Below are 20876 nucleotides of genomic sequence, written 5' to 3'. Positions count from 1 at the left end.
TTCAGAAGGAGCAAAATGTCGTTTAGTGAAGGAAGGTCATGTGAGTGTGAACCCACATGGTGTAGTGTCAAGTGTGCAAATATCCATTTATTCATCTTAGTGCAAGTACACAACCATATATAGATTATAGACATGGAAAGACAGAAGAAGATGAAAGAATAGTTGGGTGATGGGAGTGGTCATAGACCCACATACACGTGCATGTGGTGGTTATCTAGCAAGCATAAAGGAATTAATTTTGTATTATTGTTGAGATCAATATCTTAATCATAGAGACATTATTTGGTTGGATTGATTCATTGAACCATCCTCACCACTTTTAATTTCGTAGCTCTAAATTATATTATAGCTTTCTAGTGTTTTCATTTCGAGGTAAAAGAAAACTTAGCATAAACAAATACTTCAACTAATAACATAGAGAAATAGAGCTACTTTATTTTTTGTGGGACAACTTGTGATTTTATGAAAAGTTACTAAGCTGCCTACCATATCTTAAATCTATAACTTAGAAGACTTTTGTCACTCAATAAAAACTTTGACAATAAGTCAAAGAGATCATAGGTTTGAGTCGCGAGAAATTCCATTCAGGAGAATAGAATATTGTATGAACATTTAAGCATAATTGATGACATGATTAATAAATTTATAGACACAAAGAAGTCACATATTTAGGCTTGGGTGTAATAGTAATAATGAATTATGAAAATCCTAATTTTATTAAGAGTTGCGTTGATACATGGAACTTTTATATTTAAAAGGTGGTGTTTGAGGAAACATGTCTCTCATAAACACCATAATAGCCATTCAATAGAAGTAATTTTGTATTGAACAATTAATGAAGCTTGCAAAATTGAGGAAAGACCATCAAGGGATAGATATATCACTTATATATTTCATTTTTATACATATGTATAAGTTCACTTGTAGTAACCAGCCTCAAGTTGATACATAGAAAACAAGTTAGATATCATATTATCAGCCAAAACAACTGTCCAAAACGTCACCAAAAACTCCCCAAGATTGAACTTCAACTTCATACTAACCTGCCAAAAAGTTGCACAGTTTATGAGATCACCAAAATAAAAGACTAATAATTAAGTTCAAACTGAATGTGGAGCATATAAGTTTAAATGATTATTTTTGCAATTGCAAAAGAACCAGACAGAATGTGATAGGAAAGTAAAGTGAAGCCAGACAAACTTTAGTGTGCCTAATATATACTCATTCACTATTTTTTTTATTTCTTTTCGTGAATGTTCTTTCGTTGGTGTAATAATTTTTTATAAGAATCTAAATGTACTTCAAAAACTTGTACAGGTCCCAAGCTTAATGCCAATGGACAATGGTGAGTAAAAAATTAAAATACATGGCATGATGGCACTATTATCTAAGACTAACATAGCTATATTTGAGAATACATAGCACAAGTGACCCAACTTGTTAACATATGGTGATTCACATTTCAATTCAACTTAACAATATTCTGAGCCCATAGTATAATTGCAGACAATAAAGAATAGTTTAGTATAAAAAGTAAAAGCAAAACCCAACTAATAATATGGACTTGACACACACCAAATATGGATCTTAAAGACAAAATGCATTAGTTTATGTGAATATCTTTGCAACAGCAAAAGAGAACGCCAACTTTAGTGTGCCAAACCATAACCCTCATAAGCAACTAAGATTACTCGTTCACTATTTTTTGTTGCTTTTGGTGAAAGCTCATTCACTAGTTTAATAAATTTCTACAAGAAAATAAATTGTGCTTCAAAGAGTGTTCTAATTAGCAAAACCCAGAATAATACCTAGATAAATTTTACTGACTCTAATCTCCAGGTGCAATTTACTCATGTTGTTCACCCTCCTCAGCCAGACCATTCACCCTAACAATATAAACCTGAAAGAAAATATTAGCAAACACCTTATGTCATAATAAATAAAAGTAGAGAATAGGGACAATGCAAAATTTCATACATTCAAATTGTAAATGATAGCAGTATTGAGATAGCTCAAAATAATTTCGGTAAAAACACAGCAAAGAAACTAATCAACTACAATGCTGCATTAGTAGTAATCACAGAACATGAACTGAAAAAAACCAACACACTTTTGAAAAATCTATGAAAAGGTGAAGAACTCGTTCATCAAGCAGATCACAAGCATTTTTTGTTGTTGTTGTAACATTCATAAATACCATAGACATAATCAAATATGATGAATGTGTGAAGCACCCTGGCATGACTGGAATCACCTTGAATGCAGTGCGATTGATCAATTGAAAAACTAAAGCATCCCCATCTGCTAGGTCATGAGAAATTGCAAAACCTCTCCATCCACCACTAAGTCCTCTTTTTTGAGACAAATAAACTGTTGGATATTCATTCCCATCCTCATCTATCAAATCAATTGTCTCATCCCGTTTCGGGAGATTTCTCCTGCTGAAATCGACTGGAAGACCCTGTTTTCAAGGATTGTCGAAACACAATGATATTATAAATTGTGGGTATAAACAAATCAAAATGCATTTTTAACTGATCCACTTCTGCAGTATTGAAGCAACATTTGCAACTGAGGCATTCGGTGCTATCTTATTCAAGCAACACAAATCAGAATCACAAATATGTTTATTTGAACAATGTTGTAATGATGCAGCTGCAACCCATTAATAAAAAGTAAGAGAAGAGTATTACCAGCCAGAATCCGCCACTAACATGTGATTGGAGCATTGACTTAATAAAAGTAGGATACTGAGAATCTAAATCCGACTCTATCTTCTGTGCTTTCTCCATAGCTTCCTCTCTATCTTCATCCGAAGCATATATCCGGTTCGAATAATCCCTGTGCCTGTTATAACTTCTACACACATGATATGCAAAAAAATCATGTCAACTAAGATTGGCATACAAGGAATCACAGACACTACAACACCGAAAACCGACACAACATTAGACAAATTTGAACAACTAAAGGACAATGCAGGCGATGTGAAAAAACATAAGATTAACACGAAAGCGTAATTATTCTTTTACAAGTTAGCATAGTCACCTTAAACATACTATAATGCTCAATTTTATCAAAATGTTAAGATATTTCCGTATAAATTGGGATGAAAAATCCAAAGAATAAGTATAAAACATAGAATATGACTAAGAGTGTTTGAAAATGTTGAGTGTATCTACGTGAGGAGAGTTTGTTCCACAAAGTGTCATTACATGTGTTATAAAAAAGTTAATTTTTAAATTTTTAACTTAAATACATTTTATTCAACACGTGAGTGACACACTTTTGGGGAGAACAAATATGTTACGAGTAAGAAATGTGGAATTTAAGTTGAAGTGTAGCACCTTCTAGGTATAGTGACGCGATCAAGAAGCACCTGTGAGAAAGAGAAATGAGAGTGAGAGAGAAGTTGGAAAGGAAAGTGAAAGTGAAAAATAAAAAGATTGAGAGAGAGTGGTTACTTGTTTGTAAAGAGGAGAAGGAAGATTGGCGACACGACCAGATCTCCTTACAAGAACGAGTTCTTTATCTTTGTTTGGGGTACGAGGTTTAGAAGGAGAAGGTTTTGGAGAAGTGGACTTATGAAGAGATTTAGAAAGATGATGAAGATTCAGTGCCTCCATTCTCTTCTTATTCTCTTCCATTCTTTTCCTACGACTTTCCTCGTATGCTGCCACCATTTTCAGACTCAAACAATGTTTCTTCTTCTTCTTCTTCTGTGTAGCTGAGAAGGAATGAGAATGAAATTCAAAATGAGATTCATATAAGATGGGGCCCACTCGTGTTACCGTTGGACCCCAAATGGAAATGGACTCGGGTGCCTAGGTTAGTGGCTATAAAATTGCAACACTGTAATTTAAAAAATGCATATTAGTTTCCATACTTGTTCACTATATCATTTCCATATTTTTTGGGTCCAAATTCAATGCATCTTCATTACTTATAACTGCTGGTGACCAAACTCAATATGGATTTATTTGTTTTGAAAATGAGTTATATTTTCAATTTGAATTCAGCTAGATTGAAATTTATGAATTATTCGATTCAAGTTATTAATTTGAATAAATTTAGTTTATCAAAAGTTCTTATTAGTTTGATTAAACTAGTTTGTTAACTCGAATGATGATTATTAAAGTTAAAATATATATATATATATATATATATATAATCAAATCGAATTATAAATTTAATAAGTCAATTATTTTTGTTTATGAAGCGGGTTTATTAAGCTAAATAATTAGTTGAATTCCTGATAAATGTATAATTAGTTTGATTCATTTGACTCTACAGGTAAGATGTATAATCACCATATATTTTTAATTCGCTTTCAAATATACTACAATCACATATTAGAGTATCGGAGGAAAGTTTGTTTATTTATCTTTTCAAACAAAAACAGGTCAATGGATATAAACTATTCAATAAAGTGGCTTTTTGAGTACTCTCAACGATCAGGTCGACCTTGGTTTCAATCTAGCAAAGATAATAAGAAGAATCAAAGATACAAAGGTCTATAAAAATGTAAAAATTAAAAGAATTATTCTCATTTAAAATTTAAAAAGCCTAATATTGTTGACGGTTTTTTATAAACTAATAACTGTTGAGTTTTAATACTTTAATTCACACAAAATTCTTCTAAGAAAGAAAAGTTCACACAATTTATAAATTAATTCATAAATTTTAATTAAGCCCCGCTACTAAAACCTTGATTATAGAAGGCCTTCCATTCTTCCAATTAGATGAAAATGGAGGAATGGAATAGGAAAGGGACACAACAAATGGGTTTTGAATCCACACTAGTAAGTTAATTTTATTATTAAGTACCATAATTAAATTAAATGATAGCAAAAAAATACTTTTAAACTAAAGCACATTTAAATTAACTCTGAATGTTATTGTGGTTTTGTTACAGCTATTGATTGATGTATGATATTACAACAGGGAAAACCGAACAAAATGAACTAAAATATTCTCACTAATATCTTATCAAGCCCAAGTTCTTCAACCAGAGTAGCACTTCAGCGAGTCCATCTTTCAGGTTTCTGGGACTATAATCTAGCTCCTGTTTAGCTTTCTCACAAGAGTATTCCCATCGATGCCTTATAGTATTCACAGTCTGCTCCAAGATTAAAATACAGATAATCATAAGGACATAAAACGGGATTAAAACAAGAGCCAATAATTAGAGACAAGAAAAAGTGCAATACAACAATAGATCATACTCTGAAGTAAATCTTATTTTTGCAATAGTATGCTTTAATTTCTTCTAAAATCATCCCTTGGTTCTCCAAGGTTTCTTTATCAAGGAGAGGAAAAAACCACTATAGCACAACACAAGGTAAGGAAACACTCAAACACCTATAGGATTATTAACGAGAAGATAGCCACATCCCTATGGAGATTGCTCCTGCGTGTGCAGGCCAAATAGCTTCTTCGACTGACACTAGTTAGCCAGTCATTTTGCTACCTTGTTGCCTTCATGGAGACCATGCATGATGCAAATGGATCAAAACATCTGCTTCAGTGCAAAGATAGAGTTAACAAACTAAGCACAAGCATGAGGAGAGAGGGCAACTGTCTGAAACCATATGGAGTGCAACAGATGAATCACACTCAATGCACACTGATGGAAGACCATGATCCCAAGCCAGTAGCAGCTAATAACGCTGCTGCAATGCCAGTATGCCACAAAGGTCAGTGTGGGAGCTCTTGATACAATATCTAAGCCAACTATGTCACTTGTTTCCTTATTTCAGCACAAAGAAGACAGAACTACATTCTCGACACCTTTTTTCTATCTCATTATATTGTATGTGTTTGCCTTTTGTGAATAGTTGTGTGTTATGGACTTGGTGAGTCTTTTTTAGGCAGAAGATAGGGAAACTCTAGGAAACCCAAGAGACACGCACAATACACCTGGGAATGGGAACCAATGTCTAGTTTTTTAGCTCATATGCTAGTTTGCACCTTGTCCTCCTGGTGGGTCCATTTATAGGCGCAGAGGTAAAGGTATTTGAATTGCCACATCAAGAAAATTTTAGTATGATCGTTTATTAGTGTCCTGGGTTACAAGAATTTTATTACAAACGCATAAATATGGAGTTGCAAAAATTATTATCATAAACACAATAAGTACTAATTAGGATAGCATCTTATATAATCTTCACAAAAGATAAGTGGGTTTTTTTTATAAAAAAATGTAACTCCTACATACTCATAATTCTTAGTAATTAATTCCTAAAAAGTCTCCTATCTAATAATAGAAAATGATGCTAATTTTTATGTTAAAATAAATATCAAGTTGGTTAGGACTTAGGACGCATTTAGAAGAAAAGGATCCTTTGCACTGAAGAATGCTTCCAGATATACAATAACATCATCATAGTACACCATATGAAAATTTTAAGAAGTGTGAAAACAAGAGAGAGCTTACCGGTGGACTGATCAGGGGAAGCTTTCCAGTTATTCGAGCAAATAAAACTGACAACCAGCCATATGCTTCAATCATCCACAAAGGGATGCTAAATATTGGTTTTGTAGTATCTGTGATCGAAGCAGCCATGTCAAAAACTTGCTTGAATGATGCATTTTCACCTGTTAGTAGATACCTATTCCCAATTTGTCCTTTTTTCATTGCTGCAATGTGTCCATCCACCACATCATCAACATGGCTGAATGAAAATCTATCATTTCCAGAGCCTATGTAACCAGGTAATCGGCCACTAAAGCGTTCTATTATCTGAGGAGTGAAACAAAATCAAGAATATTTTCGCTTTCAGTAAAGTATACCATGTTGTAAAATTCTAAATGAATAAAAACTACTATATTTTTCAAAGGGGACAAAAAATGGTCAAGTGTGGTGCTTATCACAATTAGGATTTTTTTTATGTATGGAAAGCTTATAGAGAGCTTACTTGGAAGATTTTTTTGGGTTTATCTTATCATATAAGCATTTATTAGCAAATGCTTGGAAGAACTAATGAAAATAGCTCATATATTTCGATTGGCTCTTTTTAGTTTAACTCAATAAGCTTAAAAGAGGTCTAAGCTCTCGCATGATAACCACTTAAATAAGTAGGTGCTTGGAAGAGCTTAAGAAATAGCACATGATCTTCCTATAAGTTTTTTAACTGATTTCAATAAGTTGTTAGAAATAAGCTAAAAATAACTTATGGAGGGTCTAATTAAGTTGTTTAAAGCAAAAGCTCTAATTTGCATACCAGACAGTTAGAAAAACGCATATCAAAAGAACCATTTAGACAAACAACTACATATCTCACAATATCACATTGATAAAACACAACAAAAAAGTGGAGTGGAAGAAACAGAAACAGTACAATTCTTGCAACAACATTCCCTGCGGTGACCTTGCCGGGCCCATAGATTACTCCTGGATAAAGCAACACAATAGAAAATCCGTTGGCCGCAGCTTGAAGAGCAATCTTATCTGCAGCAACCTTTGATTTCTCATACTCAGTGCAGAAAAATTTCTCATGGTGGACCTGCAATTTCAATTAATTGAAATTCTAAGAACACAATACACAAACACACATTGAAAACATAGAATTAACTCCTCATTATACTTGATTCTCATCAGCAACACCTCCATCATCAGTTGGTCCTAGAGCGAAAAACGACGACGTATATATCAGTTTCTCCACTGTCTTTGTTTCCTTCACCGCCGCCAACACATTTTTCAATCCTCCAACATTAACCTAACACAACAATTAATTTAAGGAATTCCGTTATTCTATTTACTGCATTATTAAAGGCAAATAAATAATGAGTCAAAAAGGTGAGTGGTTACTGAGAAGAATCTAGAAGGATCGGGAAGCCAGGGTTCGACGAGAGCGGCGACGTGGAAGACGACGGAGCAACCGGAGAATGCAGATAGGAGAGAGGCGTAGTCGGTGACATCACCGTAGACGATTTCGAGAGATGCGGAGGAGGAGGGCGGAGGAAGGTCGGAGAGGTTGCTGGTTGGCCTGATGAGCACCCTGACGGAGTAACCTTGACGGAGGAGGGAATTACAGAGTCTTCCCCCGAGGTAACCAGAAGCGCCGGTAACCAGTATCTTCATTATATGATCGCTTCAAGCTCTTTACTTCGCGGTTCTACCAGTTGTAGGTAAGCAAGAATTCAACGCTTCTTGATACAAAGGTGCACTTGTTTGGAGGAATTTATTTTTAAACCTCCTCAACTAATTCATTTCCTAAAATCTTTTTTTTTCCCTTTATAACAGTTTTCCCTAAACTAATTTCTTTTGGATTCATGGTCTTCCTAATAAGTATGGCGCTAAAGAATTGAATAATTGACTTAAGAATTTAATGAGGTTTTACAATTTACACCACTACATAAATATATTGTTGGTATCATTTTGACTAAATGGATTAGAGAATTAAATCATATACCAATAACTAAATTATAATTTCCTATTATATAACTTCAAAATAATATAATATCAACTATAATTAAATGGGTCAATTAGGTTTAAACTTTTAAAAGGTCCTCTATTGAGCTAAATAGACTTCTTTAACCTAACATATTTATGAAGAAACTATAATAAAGAAAGAAATGAAAGCATGAAATCTTATCAAATAAGTTAGTTGGTATTTGTTTTCGTATTATTATGATTTTTCTAATTTATTATTGTGGAATAAAAATAAGAATGGATAAATGATATATGAAGTTAAAATAACATTGATTTTGAACGAATATTAAGAGATTTTATCAATTACAATTTAGAAGGACGACGTAGTTATAACGAGAGATTTTATACAATTTACTCATTCTCGTCATGTTTGAATGGTGTCTACTTTAGAGTCTACAATTTGATATTGTATCTCCTTCTCCAAAATTTTGTTTTTAGTTTTTTTATAAGATAAAGCTCTTTAAAAATTGAATTGTTTGAATAAAAGTAAAAAAATCAAGTAATTTTGTTTTTTTATAGGTCCAATCACAGACTTTGAATGGTGTGAGATAGAAAAATAATTTTAGGTGTATCATGTAGCATTACTTACTTAAGACTTAAGAGAGGTTGTAATATGTTTAGGAAATTATGAGAACAAAAAAATATATCAAAGAAATATCACCTACAAACCAACCTTTTGTCCTTTCATTTATTTCAATTCATAAAAATGTAAGATTTTTCAACAAATTGAATATTTGAAGGAGTAAATTTAAGTTTCATCAACAGTTACACCACCAACAACAAAAATATGCATCGAAAATACAAATTTGTTTATACCTTAATTTAATTATTTATCATAACTTTTAAATATAATTATAGATTATAGATAATATTATCCCCATATAAATCTTACATATACTCTTAAATTAAAAAGTTTAACATCTATATTGACATTATATTGTCCTTTCATTATCCACCATTAATTTATATTATTTTTATTTAAAAATCAATAATAATTAACAAATAAATAATAAATAATTTATCAATAATATAAAATACTTTTACACTTTATGTATATCCATGTTAAATCCTAAATTAAATCATTTGACACCCGATTATACACAGTTTTTGTTCATTAAAAACTATGAATAAATGCGGAAGCACAAAAATAATTAAGTGTTCCGTCTAATCTCAATTTCACCAGCTGAGACAAAAAAGCGTTGGATAGAAGCAAACAGTGTTCGATCACTTCGATGTTCAGCCGAAAGTGTAAACTCAATCTAGGTCCTTAGCGTGTGATGAATCTTAGTTCAATAATCATAATAAATTAATAATAGTAAAAGGTAATCACAAAATTGAATTTGGTGGTTCAAGAATCTGAGACTAATTAAGAAAACATTAAAGTGATAGCAGCCTTTATCAGTTTCTACATAGAGAGAGATAAAATAGAAAGCAATGATGTGATGAAGAGAAGAAAATGGCGAGAGGGAAGTGGATTTGTTCCTACAAGAGAACCACTCTCTTATTTTGCTTTTTCAATATTGTTGTTGCTCTCTTCGTTCTTCGTTCTCTCTATGTTTCAATTTATATCTCCTCCAGTAACGTCTCCAACAACGGTAACTAACTCTCTCTCTCTCTCTCTCTCTCTCTCTCTCTCTCTCTCTCTCTCTCTCTCTCTCTCTCTCTCTCTCTCTCTCTCTCTCTCTCTCTCTCTCTCTCTCTCTCTCTCTCTCTCTCTCTCTCTCTCTCTCTCTCTCTCTCTCTCTCTCTCTCTCTCTCTCTCTCTCTCTCTCTCTCTCTCTCTCTCTCTCTCTCTCTCTCTCTAGTTTTATTTTAATTTCTAAAAGAAGAAGGTTTCCTCTTCAATTTATATTGTGTTTTTGTTGCAGTTGTGTTGTATAATCCAGATCAGATTCGGAAAATGGAAGAATCGATTCAAATCCGTAAGGCATTTAAGCCGGTGGAGTTGATTAAATTGGTAAGAACCGAGGACTGTTTCTATTTGATGACCTGAGTTAATAAGTTACTGTTGAGTTGAATTTGATAAAACTGCTGTGCAAATATAGGTGAAGTCTTTAGAAGGTGAGTTTTCGAGAGAAAATGCGGCGCTCGAGTTGCCGCGCCATTTGAAACAGAAAATAGTTGATGAGATCTTGCAGAGACTAAAGAGCATCAATTCTAGTAGCACAGGCATTGCAAGTGAACGAGGTCAGTGTATTTTGTGCTTATAAGAATCTATTATTCAGTCTATAATAAACATTGTTAAGCAGAAGCTGTATTAGCAATAATACTATTTATAATTAGCAAGTATTATGTTTTCCATCGAAATCTTAGTGGCGAGTACAACTAAATTATCATAAGATGTGATTTGCTATGTTCATTACAACTAGATCAATTTCATCACAGCATGATAGGTGGAAAGTAATACTGTCTCAGTATTTCCACATACATTTTGCCGACTCACAACTTCAGCATTTGCTTTCTCAGTGATAAAACATGCAGTTTCTATATCATAGAGATTCGACAATGTTTTACACCGACTGCTTATAACAACCTTCACATTCTATCCAGGCTTAGGACATGTATAACATTCAAGCACACGTAGTTATGCGGAAAATAAGGAATTGCGTTTACATTCTTGTTATCGTCTCCTATTAAACCTAGACTATTGCTTGGAGCTTCTTTAGCAAATATGCATAAAAATCATCCAGGAAAAAGGCATTTTCTAAACTACTATTGTTCATTATTGTAACCACTGAGAATGGCAGATTGTATTATAGCTTAGGTACAGCAAGAAAGGGACACGATAAAGTCTCATTTCATTTTAGCTCAATATATATGGACATGGGATTTAGAATTACAACATGCAGCTTTTATATTTAGTAAGATGTGCAGTGGTTGAATAAGTTTTCAGTCATTGGAATTGAAAGTCTGAAATGCTCATCATGTATTAACTGATTTATGAAAGGACAAAACTAGTGAAGACAATTTGATTTATATGTATATTTTTCATTTTCGCCACTAAACTATTTAGACTGATAATGGACTGAATAAATTACTTAAAAAATTGTGTGTATTTGACTGGAAAAATCCTTGAGCACATGTCATATTATTTAGTTCCATTTCAAAATATGTTATTTGTTATCCTGAAATATCTGATGAAACAAATGTGAAAGTTGTAGCTTATCCTGCAGAGGTAGATACTAACAAGTGTGTGTGATATGCATTGGGTGATAATGTTCGGTTTAATCGTCTCTAATGGAGGAGAGAAAATAAAGATTCCACCTGTAACTGTTTTATTTTATCTTTTGTTGTATACCTTCTGCATACCTGATTATGCTGGTTCAGCCCCTAAGAAAACTGCTTAGTCACACATTGGATCCAGGTCCCGTGGTGCTTGACCTTCCAGCTTAGTTTTGTTTGTTAATTGAAACTAGGCCATAGCTTAGTTAAAGGAGGCTCATATAGTATCACAGTAGCATAGCATGTGGATCCATACAGGTTAACCTGCTTTAAAATCAATGTAGCAGAGTATTATACTTACAACAATGCCTAATCACCCGTTTTTTAATATTTTTATTTTTTTATGTGGTCAGAGGAGGTGGGGAGAAGAAAAGGTTATTCTGAAGAATGAGAGTCTAGTTTCCCTTGTTTTATGTGTTAGTATAAGCAATGCTATTCTAGACACTAAACTTTCTGGTGTAATTTAAAAGCTAATGTTAGAGAATTAGTAAGATATTTTAAATTTGTTGAGTGACTACTATGTCAAATTTTCAGTATTGGTTTGCCCTGCTTTGGGTGGTTAAGCATCGATGTTAGCTTCTGCCCTGGGTGATTAAGCTTTGTTTGGTTTGGGATTTCTTGATGTTTGCAGGCCCACAGAGCCCGACTTTCAGCAACTTACGACCATTAATATTCCGGCTGGTCGATTCATTTAAAATCCAGCTTTATGTTCATTTTTGCCTATATTCATTCCTTCGTGATTTGGGATGACCACTAGAATTTCTTACTTTTAGATTTTTGTTACATACTGTGGTTACACCTTGGTTGATTGTATTTTCTCCTTGCTCAGTTGTATTCTACTTTCCACCCCCCAGCTGGAATACTAGTAAATACCCTCAAACTTGCAGGGCTATTACAGTTATGGTTGTGTTAGTTGTGGTAGTGTTACTGATTAATTATTAGTTAGTTACTTTCTCACAATTGTATATAAACTACACATTTTGCATGTTGTATATGCTTTACTCATTTATTAAAATTCAGTTTTCTCTTTTTATCCCCTGCTAGCACGATTTCCAACAATATTTCACTTTAAAAAATACAGAAGCAGTTGAAAGTTGGCGCACAGAAAAACTGAAGGAGGTCAAGTTGGCTCTTGCGAGTGAGACTTCCAGCTCAACCATCCCTCATGAAGAGGCTGGTATGAACATTATTTTTTGTTGTGGCCTTGATAGTTGAGTTGATTCTGTGATGTTTTAAGACAAATGCTCTTTGTGAACTAGTAGTTGATGCTTTACAAGTCCCTGCTATCTTGTAATAATGTTTGTTTCAACTTGTTAGGTTTGATATTAAGAGCTTTGGAGTCTGATTGGGCTGTGTTTTGCGAAGAGATTGGCCTTTGGATACCTGCTGTAGTTGCTAATGAGGAACATGATGACAAACCTGAGGGCGCAGAGGAGTTTGGTATTATCTTTTTCTTGAGTCAAAATAACTATATGCACATATATTTTCTTTCATAAATTTATTCTTTGTGCTTACCAAGTTTACATTCTCTCCAGAGGAGGAGGTTCTTCCTGGCAGACCCCTTTCACCTGAGTGTCATGCTGAACTCCACACAGATTATGATGGTACTGCAGTACGATGGGGTCTTACCCACCACAAAGAGAGTGCAGCTGATTGCTGTCAGGCTTGCTTGGACCATGCGAGACGTGCCAAAGAAGGTGAAAAGAAATGCAACATTTGGGTTTATTGCCCATCTGAGTTTGGGTGTCATTCTCCTGATATCTATGAGCATAAACATCAGGAATGCTGGCTGAAATATGTAAGTCGTACCCCGTGACTCGCACCACTTTGCCTCTTCTTTGTGTATTTGCCAATAGCTTTTGATATTTCTATTCTGATATCTGAGAAAATGCATGAGTTTTCATATATTATAATCTGGTCTAAACTTCGACTAAAATTTTTCTCTCCCCTGGCTCATATACTCTTCTTGATATTCTGAATCCAGGCTGAAAAACCTCGACTAAATTTTAAGGATAAGTATCCTGAATGGTATCGAAACTCTCACCCCTCTACACCAGTGATAGTTCCATGGGCCTCTGGAGTTGTTAGCTTATGAGTCAAATAACCAACAGCGCAGCTAATGTGATCAGCCAGAGCTACCTTGTACTCTACAAGAGCTCAGAGCTCGCTCAGGCAAAGCCTTTGTCATGATCGTGGATTATACTACTGTTATTCAAAACGTTTTTTGTGTAATAGAAATGAAATGAGGAGCAAAGAATTTCCCAGTGGTCATTTAGGACTTGGTTTTGGTCAAACTGTGGTTTTTGATATACTCGCCATCTAAGTGCTAAGGATTTCCCGGAGGTCGGGCTAACACGCGGAACGGTGACTTTAGCTTATGAGGAAGTTTTGTTTTAGTATATCTGATAACTCAATTCTTTGTATCTGTAGGACTTAGAAACTACTCAGTATAATTCTTGTTGGTGAGCATGATAATGTTGATAATTATCATCAGTTTTCACTGTCTTCAGTGCCTTCCTTTTATTATCCATTATAATCATAATCACATTCACTTTGTATATGCCACTCATACGTTAGAGTGATACAAACCAATGTCAACTTGATCCGTAAGACTTTTCACCATTGAGGATGATAATACTATCAAGCAGTGTAGATAACCAAGTGTCTGTTAATACTTCTCATTCATCAATCAATATAGTTTTTATTTTATAAAATATGATTAATCCATGAGGAGCATGGATCCTAGAAACAGATTATCAGCATGCGAGGATAATGTTGTATATATCTACTTTCCTCAGACCCCTCTAAATGAGAGTCTCATGCACCGACCGCGCCATGAAGAGTGTGGATATATACGGAAAGTGTCAATAGCCTCATCTTCTTGGCCAACATCCTGTATCAAACCCTGAGTTTTAGGTCTTTTTTTCTTAGGCAGTAAATAAAAACACCATCTTTTTTTTGAACTCATACTGATTCAACTGAATTATCCTGAAGAATAGGTGGCTATAGTTGTACTAATAACATCTCTTTAGCTCCTTAGATATACTAAATTGGTCGCTATAAGTTAACTTGTGATTGAAACGCATAGAAGGAAGCAGGCAATTAAAGGCAGGGGTTTACTTTCCCAAGGAAAACATAGAAGAATACTAGTACCATGCCATGTAGTAAACATGTTAATGTGGTCCTTAGAATCTACCCGAAATATTAGTCCTCTGTGCAATGCAATGTATCCATGTGTAAGGACTAAAGTTTCCTTTTTTGTACTTCAAATTCTTTTCTTCGACTAAGATGATCCCTTTTTATGCCATGTGAATAAATGTAAAGACATACCATAAGGGATCGTTAGCCTAACATGTCCCAACGCTGTTATCACTGTGTGTTATTTTTTCTGGGAATTGGAGGATAACCAAGGGAAGCCTAAAATGTCAAAAAATGTTATCTTATGCTATTTTGACATTTTTTCAGAAACATATTTTGTTTAACTTAGTTATATTCATCACCATTTTTTCATTTTAAAATTTAAACTTATCTATTTTATAGGGGTGGTTAGTGTAGTGTATGTACATAATTATAGATCATTTATGTAAGTTTAAAAAAAGATAAGTGGTTTGTGTATTTTCATTAAAATTCAGGGAATCTCAGTGTAATTTACTCTTATAACCACAACTGTTCAAAAAAAAAGGACTAAATTCAAAAGAGTTGCAAATAAATTTTTTATTAACTAAATTAGCTAGCACTAAAATATATAAACATATCAATTTCATATTGGAGAGTAACTTATGTATCCTTGAGAAAACGGTTGTAAAATATTGCAATGTTGGAAAATAATAAATGAAATGAAACTTGTTTACTGCAATGCCGAGTTCTACGAAAATAATTTATATCTTAACTCATCAATATCATCAGCGAGAATTGAGTTTTTTAGAGAGAGAAAAAATGAAATCCACATTTCTATCATCAAGTCTCCAAAAACTACACCCTAAAAGGTGCACAAAGCTATTTACCTTGTGAACTATTCCAAGCACATAATTTCTAACCCAAAGTTTACATTTATGTCTGTACAAGCATTTGAATCCCAAATTAAATGTTGTTGTCATGAGTTAAAATGTCTTTAGGCCATTTTAACCTGTCTTTACCTTTTAGGACGCTGCAAGGCCACTATCAAGAAATCAGCTCAATTTGAACATAACATTAGTGTGGACACATAGAGGTATTGGTGGTAGTTCCATATATATCTTCCTAACTCACCAATTGATGAATAAAATTCAAACATAGGTGTCTTGTGCCATGATGAAGAACCACCAAAGCATCCCAATAGATGCAAATGCCTTGCAGTAGTAACTTTGAGCGTTAGTTTGAGAGTTAGATTTTAGAGGGTAAGGACGGCAAAATGAAGACTTGGAAGTCATTTCACAAGTGTATTTCATGGCTCTCAAGTCTTCTCTTTCACTTCATTCCCCTCTAATATCCAACTCGTAAACTAACCTGAAGGAACTATTCACTCATTACCAAACTTTTGGTGGACGGTTTACAAGTGCTAGTTTGTGGAGGAGAACCCAATGAGTGATTTTCATGAGAAAAAAATGAGTGAGTACATGCATTCAACTCATTGCATAACTACACTATATAAAAAGGGAATTTGGCGACAAAAGAGTACCACATCTAGAAGGTGGAGAATCTAGCACATGCAGCTCCAAAAGAAAGGAATAGGACCCACTCATTCACTAACCATTATAGGACATGATTCCCTTCACTAAGGCCATTAGATATCTGAACTTCCAACCTCCTATATTTCAATTGTTGAATATAAAGTACCAAGGTAACATAAGGGTGAGAATTTATACTTGTGTAACTTTAATTTCTCATTTTCATGTATCACTTATGTGATCAAATAGCATTATAGTTTATAAACATCGAAAATGAACTAATCATTTCTGTTATTAATAGACTAGATTACTTTATATTCACAAATTTTAGGCTCAGAAATTCAGCCAAAACCATTAGTTTGGACTAGTTCAACTTTCATAATTTAATTAGTTGACTTGACTCCGTTTTAAAACAACATAAATTTTTTCATATGGATCAATAAACTTGTTCGCTCAAAATTAATTCAAACCGAAAATTCTTTAATATTGGATTACATCCCATAGGGGAATAGCTAATCGCATGCCATGAATTTTTTGTTTTTTAAAATTAATCTCTCACATCAATATTACATCCAGATTTTGAAAACTTTAATTAAGGTGACACCCATAAGTTGAATTTATTTTTCAAGTGGATAATGTGCTGATATCATTCTGTTTATCTTTCTTTACTTTACTGTTTTTTTCTAATATTGGATGAGAATTTGTTAATCCCAAGCCTGTCACAAATCGATTATAATAAAACAAAAATAGATAAATTTATGAATATTTATTTTTTTGTAATTAATGTGATATATTATAATTGGTTTGAGATATATTTAGGGATAACAAAAAAATTTCCTAATTCACAAAACTGGTAAATCCAAAATGCATAAATGTCATTGTCGATGATTGTTCTTGTTGCTTATTTCATCCGTCACCACGCTAAAGCTAAGAAGTTCAAAATTATCACCTTTTTCTTTGGGCCAAGTGATCAATGATGGGCCCACCTTTCGGCGAATTAGTAGAGTAAAGAGGATGTGGTGCGATTTAGTTCATTAAATAAATAATCATGCTTAATCATTTTAATAACTTTTACACCTCATCACATATTCATGAAATGATATATGTTCTAACTAAATTATTCATATAAGAGTGTCCTAAATACCTAACAAAAAATAATTAAAAAATACAGTTAAAAGATAAAAGTATATCATTAGATATTTTGTTACAACCAAAGAGAATTATTGTGTATACAATTAAATAATCATATGTCCAAGGTGTGAGAATGTGTTATATAGGGTTGAATAGGGCTTTAAGGCTTTTCTCTTATCTACTATAATATATTAATATTCTCTACCCTAATTTTTAAACTTGAATCTAATGATAAAATGGTTAATAGTGATAAAATGGATTTGACCATATAGTTAAAAGATAGAATAAGGTCATGGTTAATAGTGAATTTATGAGAAATACTAAGGATTTATATATCATTTTCAAGTAAGGTTTATGTGAAATATCACTTTTATCCACTATTATTTTTTTAATTGAATGGTATCACATGAATTTTCAGCTAATATGTTTTCTTTATACTAACTTGGATAACTTTATTTTTTTAAAATAAATATGAAAATGATCAAGAAGCTAAATATAAATATTTTAAATACTTTAGTACATCACTACTCCAACCACTTGATTTATTAAAGAATTGACCAAAGACACTACTAGTTAACGTTGTTAATTAAAAGCTGGGTAAGTTAGAAAGTGTTTTGTTCATAAATGATAAAACCAAGTGTTGTGTTGTGTCCACTACATATCTCAGCACACTCTCTCACTCCTCATTCCTCACTTTCTAAATGGATTCAACCAATCCAGAAATCTCCATAGAGGTTTTTCCTTACCTTAAAGTATACAAGGATGGAACCATTGAAAGAATAGCAGGTACCCAAGTTGTCCCTCCAGGTTTAGATTCTGAAACCAATGTTATATCCAAAGACATCCTCATCATACCACAAACTGGTGTCACAGCAAGACTCTACCATCCTAATTTCACAACCAAAACTCATCAAAATCACAACCTTCCTTTACTTGTTTACTTTCATGGTGGTGCTTTTTGCATCTCTTCAGCTTTTGATCCACTTTATCATACCTCTCTCAACAACCTTGTAGCTGAGTCCAACGTTGTTGCTGTATCAGTCAATTATAGGTTAGCACCAGAATATCCACTTCCAGTTGCATACCATGATTCTTGGGATGCACTTAAATGGGTTTTCTCTCATGTTGTGGAAGATTGTGAAGACCATGAAAGTTGGCTTAAAGATAATGTTGACTTTGGAAGGGTTTTCTTGGCAGGTTGCTATAATATTTTATTAATTTTTAGAAATATCTTAGATTTCTCAACATTGGTTTCTTATTTATATTTTCCTAACTCCTTTCCTTATTTCAATTAGGCTTGATTATGATTGTTTTAGGAGGGATTAGCTAATTAGACTTGTGAGATTTTAGCTTGTAGTTTTGGAGTTACATTACTAGTTAAAATTTATTAAATGAATTAAAATGACATTCATATTATAGTGTTTGTGATAAAATTTGTCTAGTGTTGAAAAAATTAAAAGGAAAAATGAGACAAGAAGTATTGAAAGAGTTTATCAAGTAGTTTTATATTTTTCATCAAAAACACACACTTTGCACTTTTTCTATATAAGAATAATTATATCAATCATTCAGAAAGCTAGAGAGTCATAAGTTAGTCAAGTGATAATATTAGATAACTTAGACAGTGGAATAATAAAAAGGTTAAATATTCAAATCTCACTTATCACAAAATATTAACATTTATCAATAAAAAAACTCATAAACTAATTCATATTCTCTGTATTCAACACAGGTGATAGTGCAGGTGCCAATATTGTACACTACATGGCCATTAAGTTTCATGCCATGGACACTAGTCCAAGTCCAATAAAAGATTTCAAGGTCACTGGTCTCATGATGGTGAATCCTTATTTCTGGGGTAAAGAACCTATTGGAGTGGAGATAAGTGATGAATTGAGGAAGAACATGGTGGATAATTGGTGGGGTTTTGTTTGTCCTTCTGATAAAGGTAATGATGATCCATTAATAAACCCTTTTGTGGAGGAAGCTCCAGGTATTGAAGGTGTTGGTTGTAATAAGGTACTTGTTACTGTTACTGAGAATGATATATTGAGGGAAAGAGGGAAACTTTATCATAAGAAATTGGTGAATAGTGGTTGGAAAGGAATAGCTGAGTTTTATGAAACTGAAGGTGAGGATCATGATTTTCATATCTTTAACCCAACTTGTGATAAAGCTAAGAGCTTGATTAAACGCTTAGCTACTTTCATTAATGAACACTAATAAAGGTTTATAATGGTTATAGTGGTGTGTGGTAATACCAAAGATCATTAGGCTCATTTTTATGTCCCTATAAATCTCACGATTGAATAACATTTTTTATCTTCAATATTAGAGAGGTAAGTTCTTTTTTTCATTTAGTTGTAAGGATAAAAGTGTAATCTTACAATTATTGGAGAGGAGTTCCACTCATTCCAAGTCAGACTTCTCCCCAATAATAAAGAAAGAAATACGATACAAAATAAGATAAAAATTAAATTAAATAACAATTATATGATGACATTTTTATTATTAAAATTAATATATTAATAAGGGTCCCATGAATGAACAATGAAGCAACCTCTCTGCCCATATTCTGATTTCAAAGAGAGACAATGAGACAAACAAAACCTATAAAGTAACATGTAGGCACAGGTTATGTTTTAGATTTGATAAATACATGGTATATATTTTCATTTCCGAATATTCTACAACTTCTTATACTTTTTTTTTAAAACAAATGTGTGATTACACCCAATCTATTGATAGAGGAAGAGATTTACATGTTCTTGAAACGATAATTGGGCATTCCCAATCTGTTCCTATTATAATCACTAAGGATAAAGGTAGGAATTACATTCCAAACCGTGTAAGTTCTTGAAACAATGCTAAACGAAGCTAGTTTATCCACACAATTGTTACCTTCCCTAAAGATATGTGTGATTTTGTAATTCATTGTATGCAGTTTCTCCTTGCACTTTATCCAATCATTCTGCAGACTCCAGGGGGGATTAGAATTACCATTAAAGATGTCCAAGAGCATGCTAGAATCAACCTCAATCTAAAGCTGCTTCCAACCTCTGTTATAAGCAGTTTGCACAGCATGCAAAGCTGCATGAAACTCAGCGAAGATGGCATTCTGAATGTTTAGATACTTAGAGAAAGCAGTGATAAACACTCCATTATGATCACGGAAAATTCCCCTTCCCCCTGCATGCCCTGGAGATCCATGAGCCGCTCCATCGGTGTTGACTTTGATCCAACCCTTTTCTGGAGGGAGCCAGTTAACTTCCGTGATCCTAGGAGCAAGGTTAAGCTTAGCACTTATGTTAAAGCTTCTAAGGATCAAGAGATCCTCAACAGAAGGGGAAGCAGATGTAGAGGAGGAATTTCCAGCTAAAGAAGTGTCCCTCTTGATTCTTCTGATTGCCATAGGGATAGTGATTAGAATTCCCTCAAATCTT

At 33.4% G+C, this 20876-nt stretch overlaps 4 protein-coding genes across 5 annotated transcripts; 2 read left to right on the top strand and 2 right to left on the bottom strand.

Moving 5' to 3' along the window:
* Positions 1 to 850: 850 nt before the first annotated feature.
* On the bottom strand, positions 851 to 3816 carry LOC109340010 (B3 domain-containing protein Os06g0194400-like). 2 transcript variants are annotated; one of them, XM_019577569.1, is made up of 6 exons: positions 3465 to 3816; positions 3348 to 3379; positions 2694 to 2859; positions 2255 to 2461; positions 1834 to 1900; positions 851 to 1043 (listed from the first exon to the last, which is right to left on the bottom strand). In XM_019577569.1, exons 1-5 carry the CDS (start codon positions 3681 to 3683, stop codon positions 1847 to 1849), a joined length of 678 nt encoding a protein of 225 aa, XP_019433114.1. In that variant the 5' UTR covers positions 3684 to 3816; the 3' UTR covers positions 851 to 1043; positions 1834 to 1846. The 2 variants fall into 2 exon arrangements, with proteins under 2 accessions (XP_019433114.1, XP_019433113.1); XM_019577568.1 differs by having other exon boundaries at positions 1809 to 1900; positions 3465 to 3814.
* Positions 3817 to 4854: 1038 nt separating this feature from the next.
* On the bottom strand, positions 4855 to 8083 carry LOC109340006 (putative dihydroflavonol 4-reductase). The gene is made up of 5 exons (XM_019577563.1): positions 7811 to 8083; positions 7587 to 7718; positions 7341 to 7505; positions 6437 to 6742; positions 4855 to 5119 (listed from the first exon to the last, which is right to left on the bottom strand). Exons 1-5 carry the CDS (start codon positions 8081 to 8083, stop codon positions 4979 to 4981), a joined length of 1017 nt encoding a protein of 338 aa, XP_019433108.1. The 3' UTR covers positions 4855 to 4978.
* A 1510-nt stretch (positions 8084 to 9593) lies between these two features.
* On the top strand, positions 9594 to 14201 carry LOC109340008. The gene is made up of 7 exons (XM_019577566.1): positions 9594 to 10029; positions 10303 to 10391; positions 10480 to 10621; positions 12738 to 12833; positions 12974 to 13096; positions 13192 to 13454; positions 13641 to 14201. Exons 1-7 carry the CDS (start codon positions 9891 to 9893, stop codon positions 13749 to 13751), a joined length of 963 nt encoding a protein of 320 aa, XP_019433111.1. The 5' UTR covers positions 9594 to 9890; the 3' UTR covers positions 13752 to 14201.
* Positions 14202 to 18064: 3863 nt separating this feature from the next.
* On the top strand, positions 18065 to 19681 carry LOC109340007 (probable carboxylesterase 2). The gene is made up of 2 exons (XM_019577564.1): positions 18065 to 18630; positions 19166 to 19681. The coding sequence occupies exons 1-2, from the start codon at positions 18135 to 18137 to the stop codon at positions 19654 to 19656; spliced, it is 987 nt and encodes a 328-aa protein (XP_019433109.1). The 5' UTR covers positions 18065 to 18134; the 3' UTR covers positions 19657 to 19681.
* The last annotated feature ends 1195 nt before the right edge of the window (positions 19682 to 20876 follow it).

The sequence above is a fragment of the Lupinus angustifolius genome, unplaced genomic scaffold, assembly GCF_001865875.1.
Source record: "Lupinus angustifolius cultivar Tanjil unplaced genomic scaffold, LupAngTanjil_v1.0 Scaffold_126_1, whole genome shotgun sequence".
NCBI lineage: Eukaryota > Viridiplantae > Streptophyta > Magnoliopsida > Fabales > Fabaceae > Lupinus > Lupinus angustifolius.
Note: the sequence above shows the minus strand (reverse complement) of the source record. Positions and strands in the feature narration are given on the sequence as shown.

Bases quoted from the DNA above. Each gene is read 5' to 3' on its own strand.
- LOC109340008 (XM_019577566.1), top strand. From the start codon at position 9,891: ATGGCGAGAGGGAAGTGGATTTGTTCCTACAAGAGAACCACTCTCTTA. The intron at 10,622-12,737 runs GTCAGTGTATTT...TAAAAAATACAG, and splicing joins AGGCATTGCAAGTGAACGAG to AAGCAGTTGAAAGTTGGCGC. The intron at 13,097-13,191 runs GTATTATCTTTT...CATTCTCTCCAG, and splicing joins TGAGGGCGCAGAGGAGTTTG to AGGAGGAGGTTCTTCCTGGC.
- LOC109340010 (XM_019577569.1), bottom strand. From the start codon at position 3,683: ATGGTGGCAGCATACGAGGAAAGTCGTAGGAAAAGAATGGAAGAGAAT. The intron at 3,380-3,464 runs GTAACCACTCTC...TCTTTCTCACAG, and splicing joins CTTCTCCTCTTTACAAACAA to GTGCTTCTTGATCGCGTCAC. The intron at 2,860-3,347 runs GTGCTACACTTC...TCATGTGTGTAG, and splicing joins CGCGTCACTATACCTAGAAG to AAGTTATAACAGGCACAGGG.
- LOC109340006 (XM_019577563.1), bottom strand. From the start codon at position 8,083: ATGAAGATACTGGTTACCGGCGCTTCTGGTTACCTCGGGGGAAGACTC. The intron at 7,506-7,586 runs GTATAATGAGGA...TTGAAATTGCAG, and splicing joins GTGTTGCTGATGAGAATCAA to GTCCACCATGAGAAATTTTT. The intron at 5,120-6,436 runs GTAAGCTCTCTC...ATCTTGGAGCAG, and splicing joins TTCCCCTGATCAGTCCACCG to ACTGTGAATACTATAAGGCA.
- LOC109340007 (XM_019577564.1), top strand. From the start codon at position 18,135: ATGGATTCAACCAATCCAGAAATCTCCATAGAGGTTTTTCCTTACCTT. The intron at 18,631-19,165 runs GTTGCTATAATA...TATTCAACACAG, and splicing joins TGGAAGGGTTTTCTTGGCAG to GTGATAGTGCAGGTGCCAAT.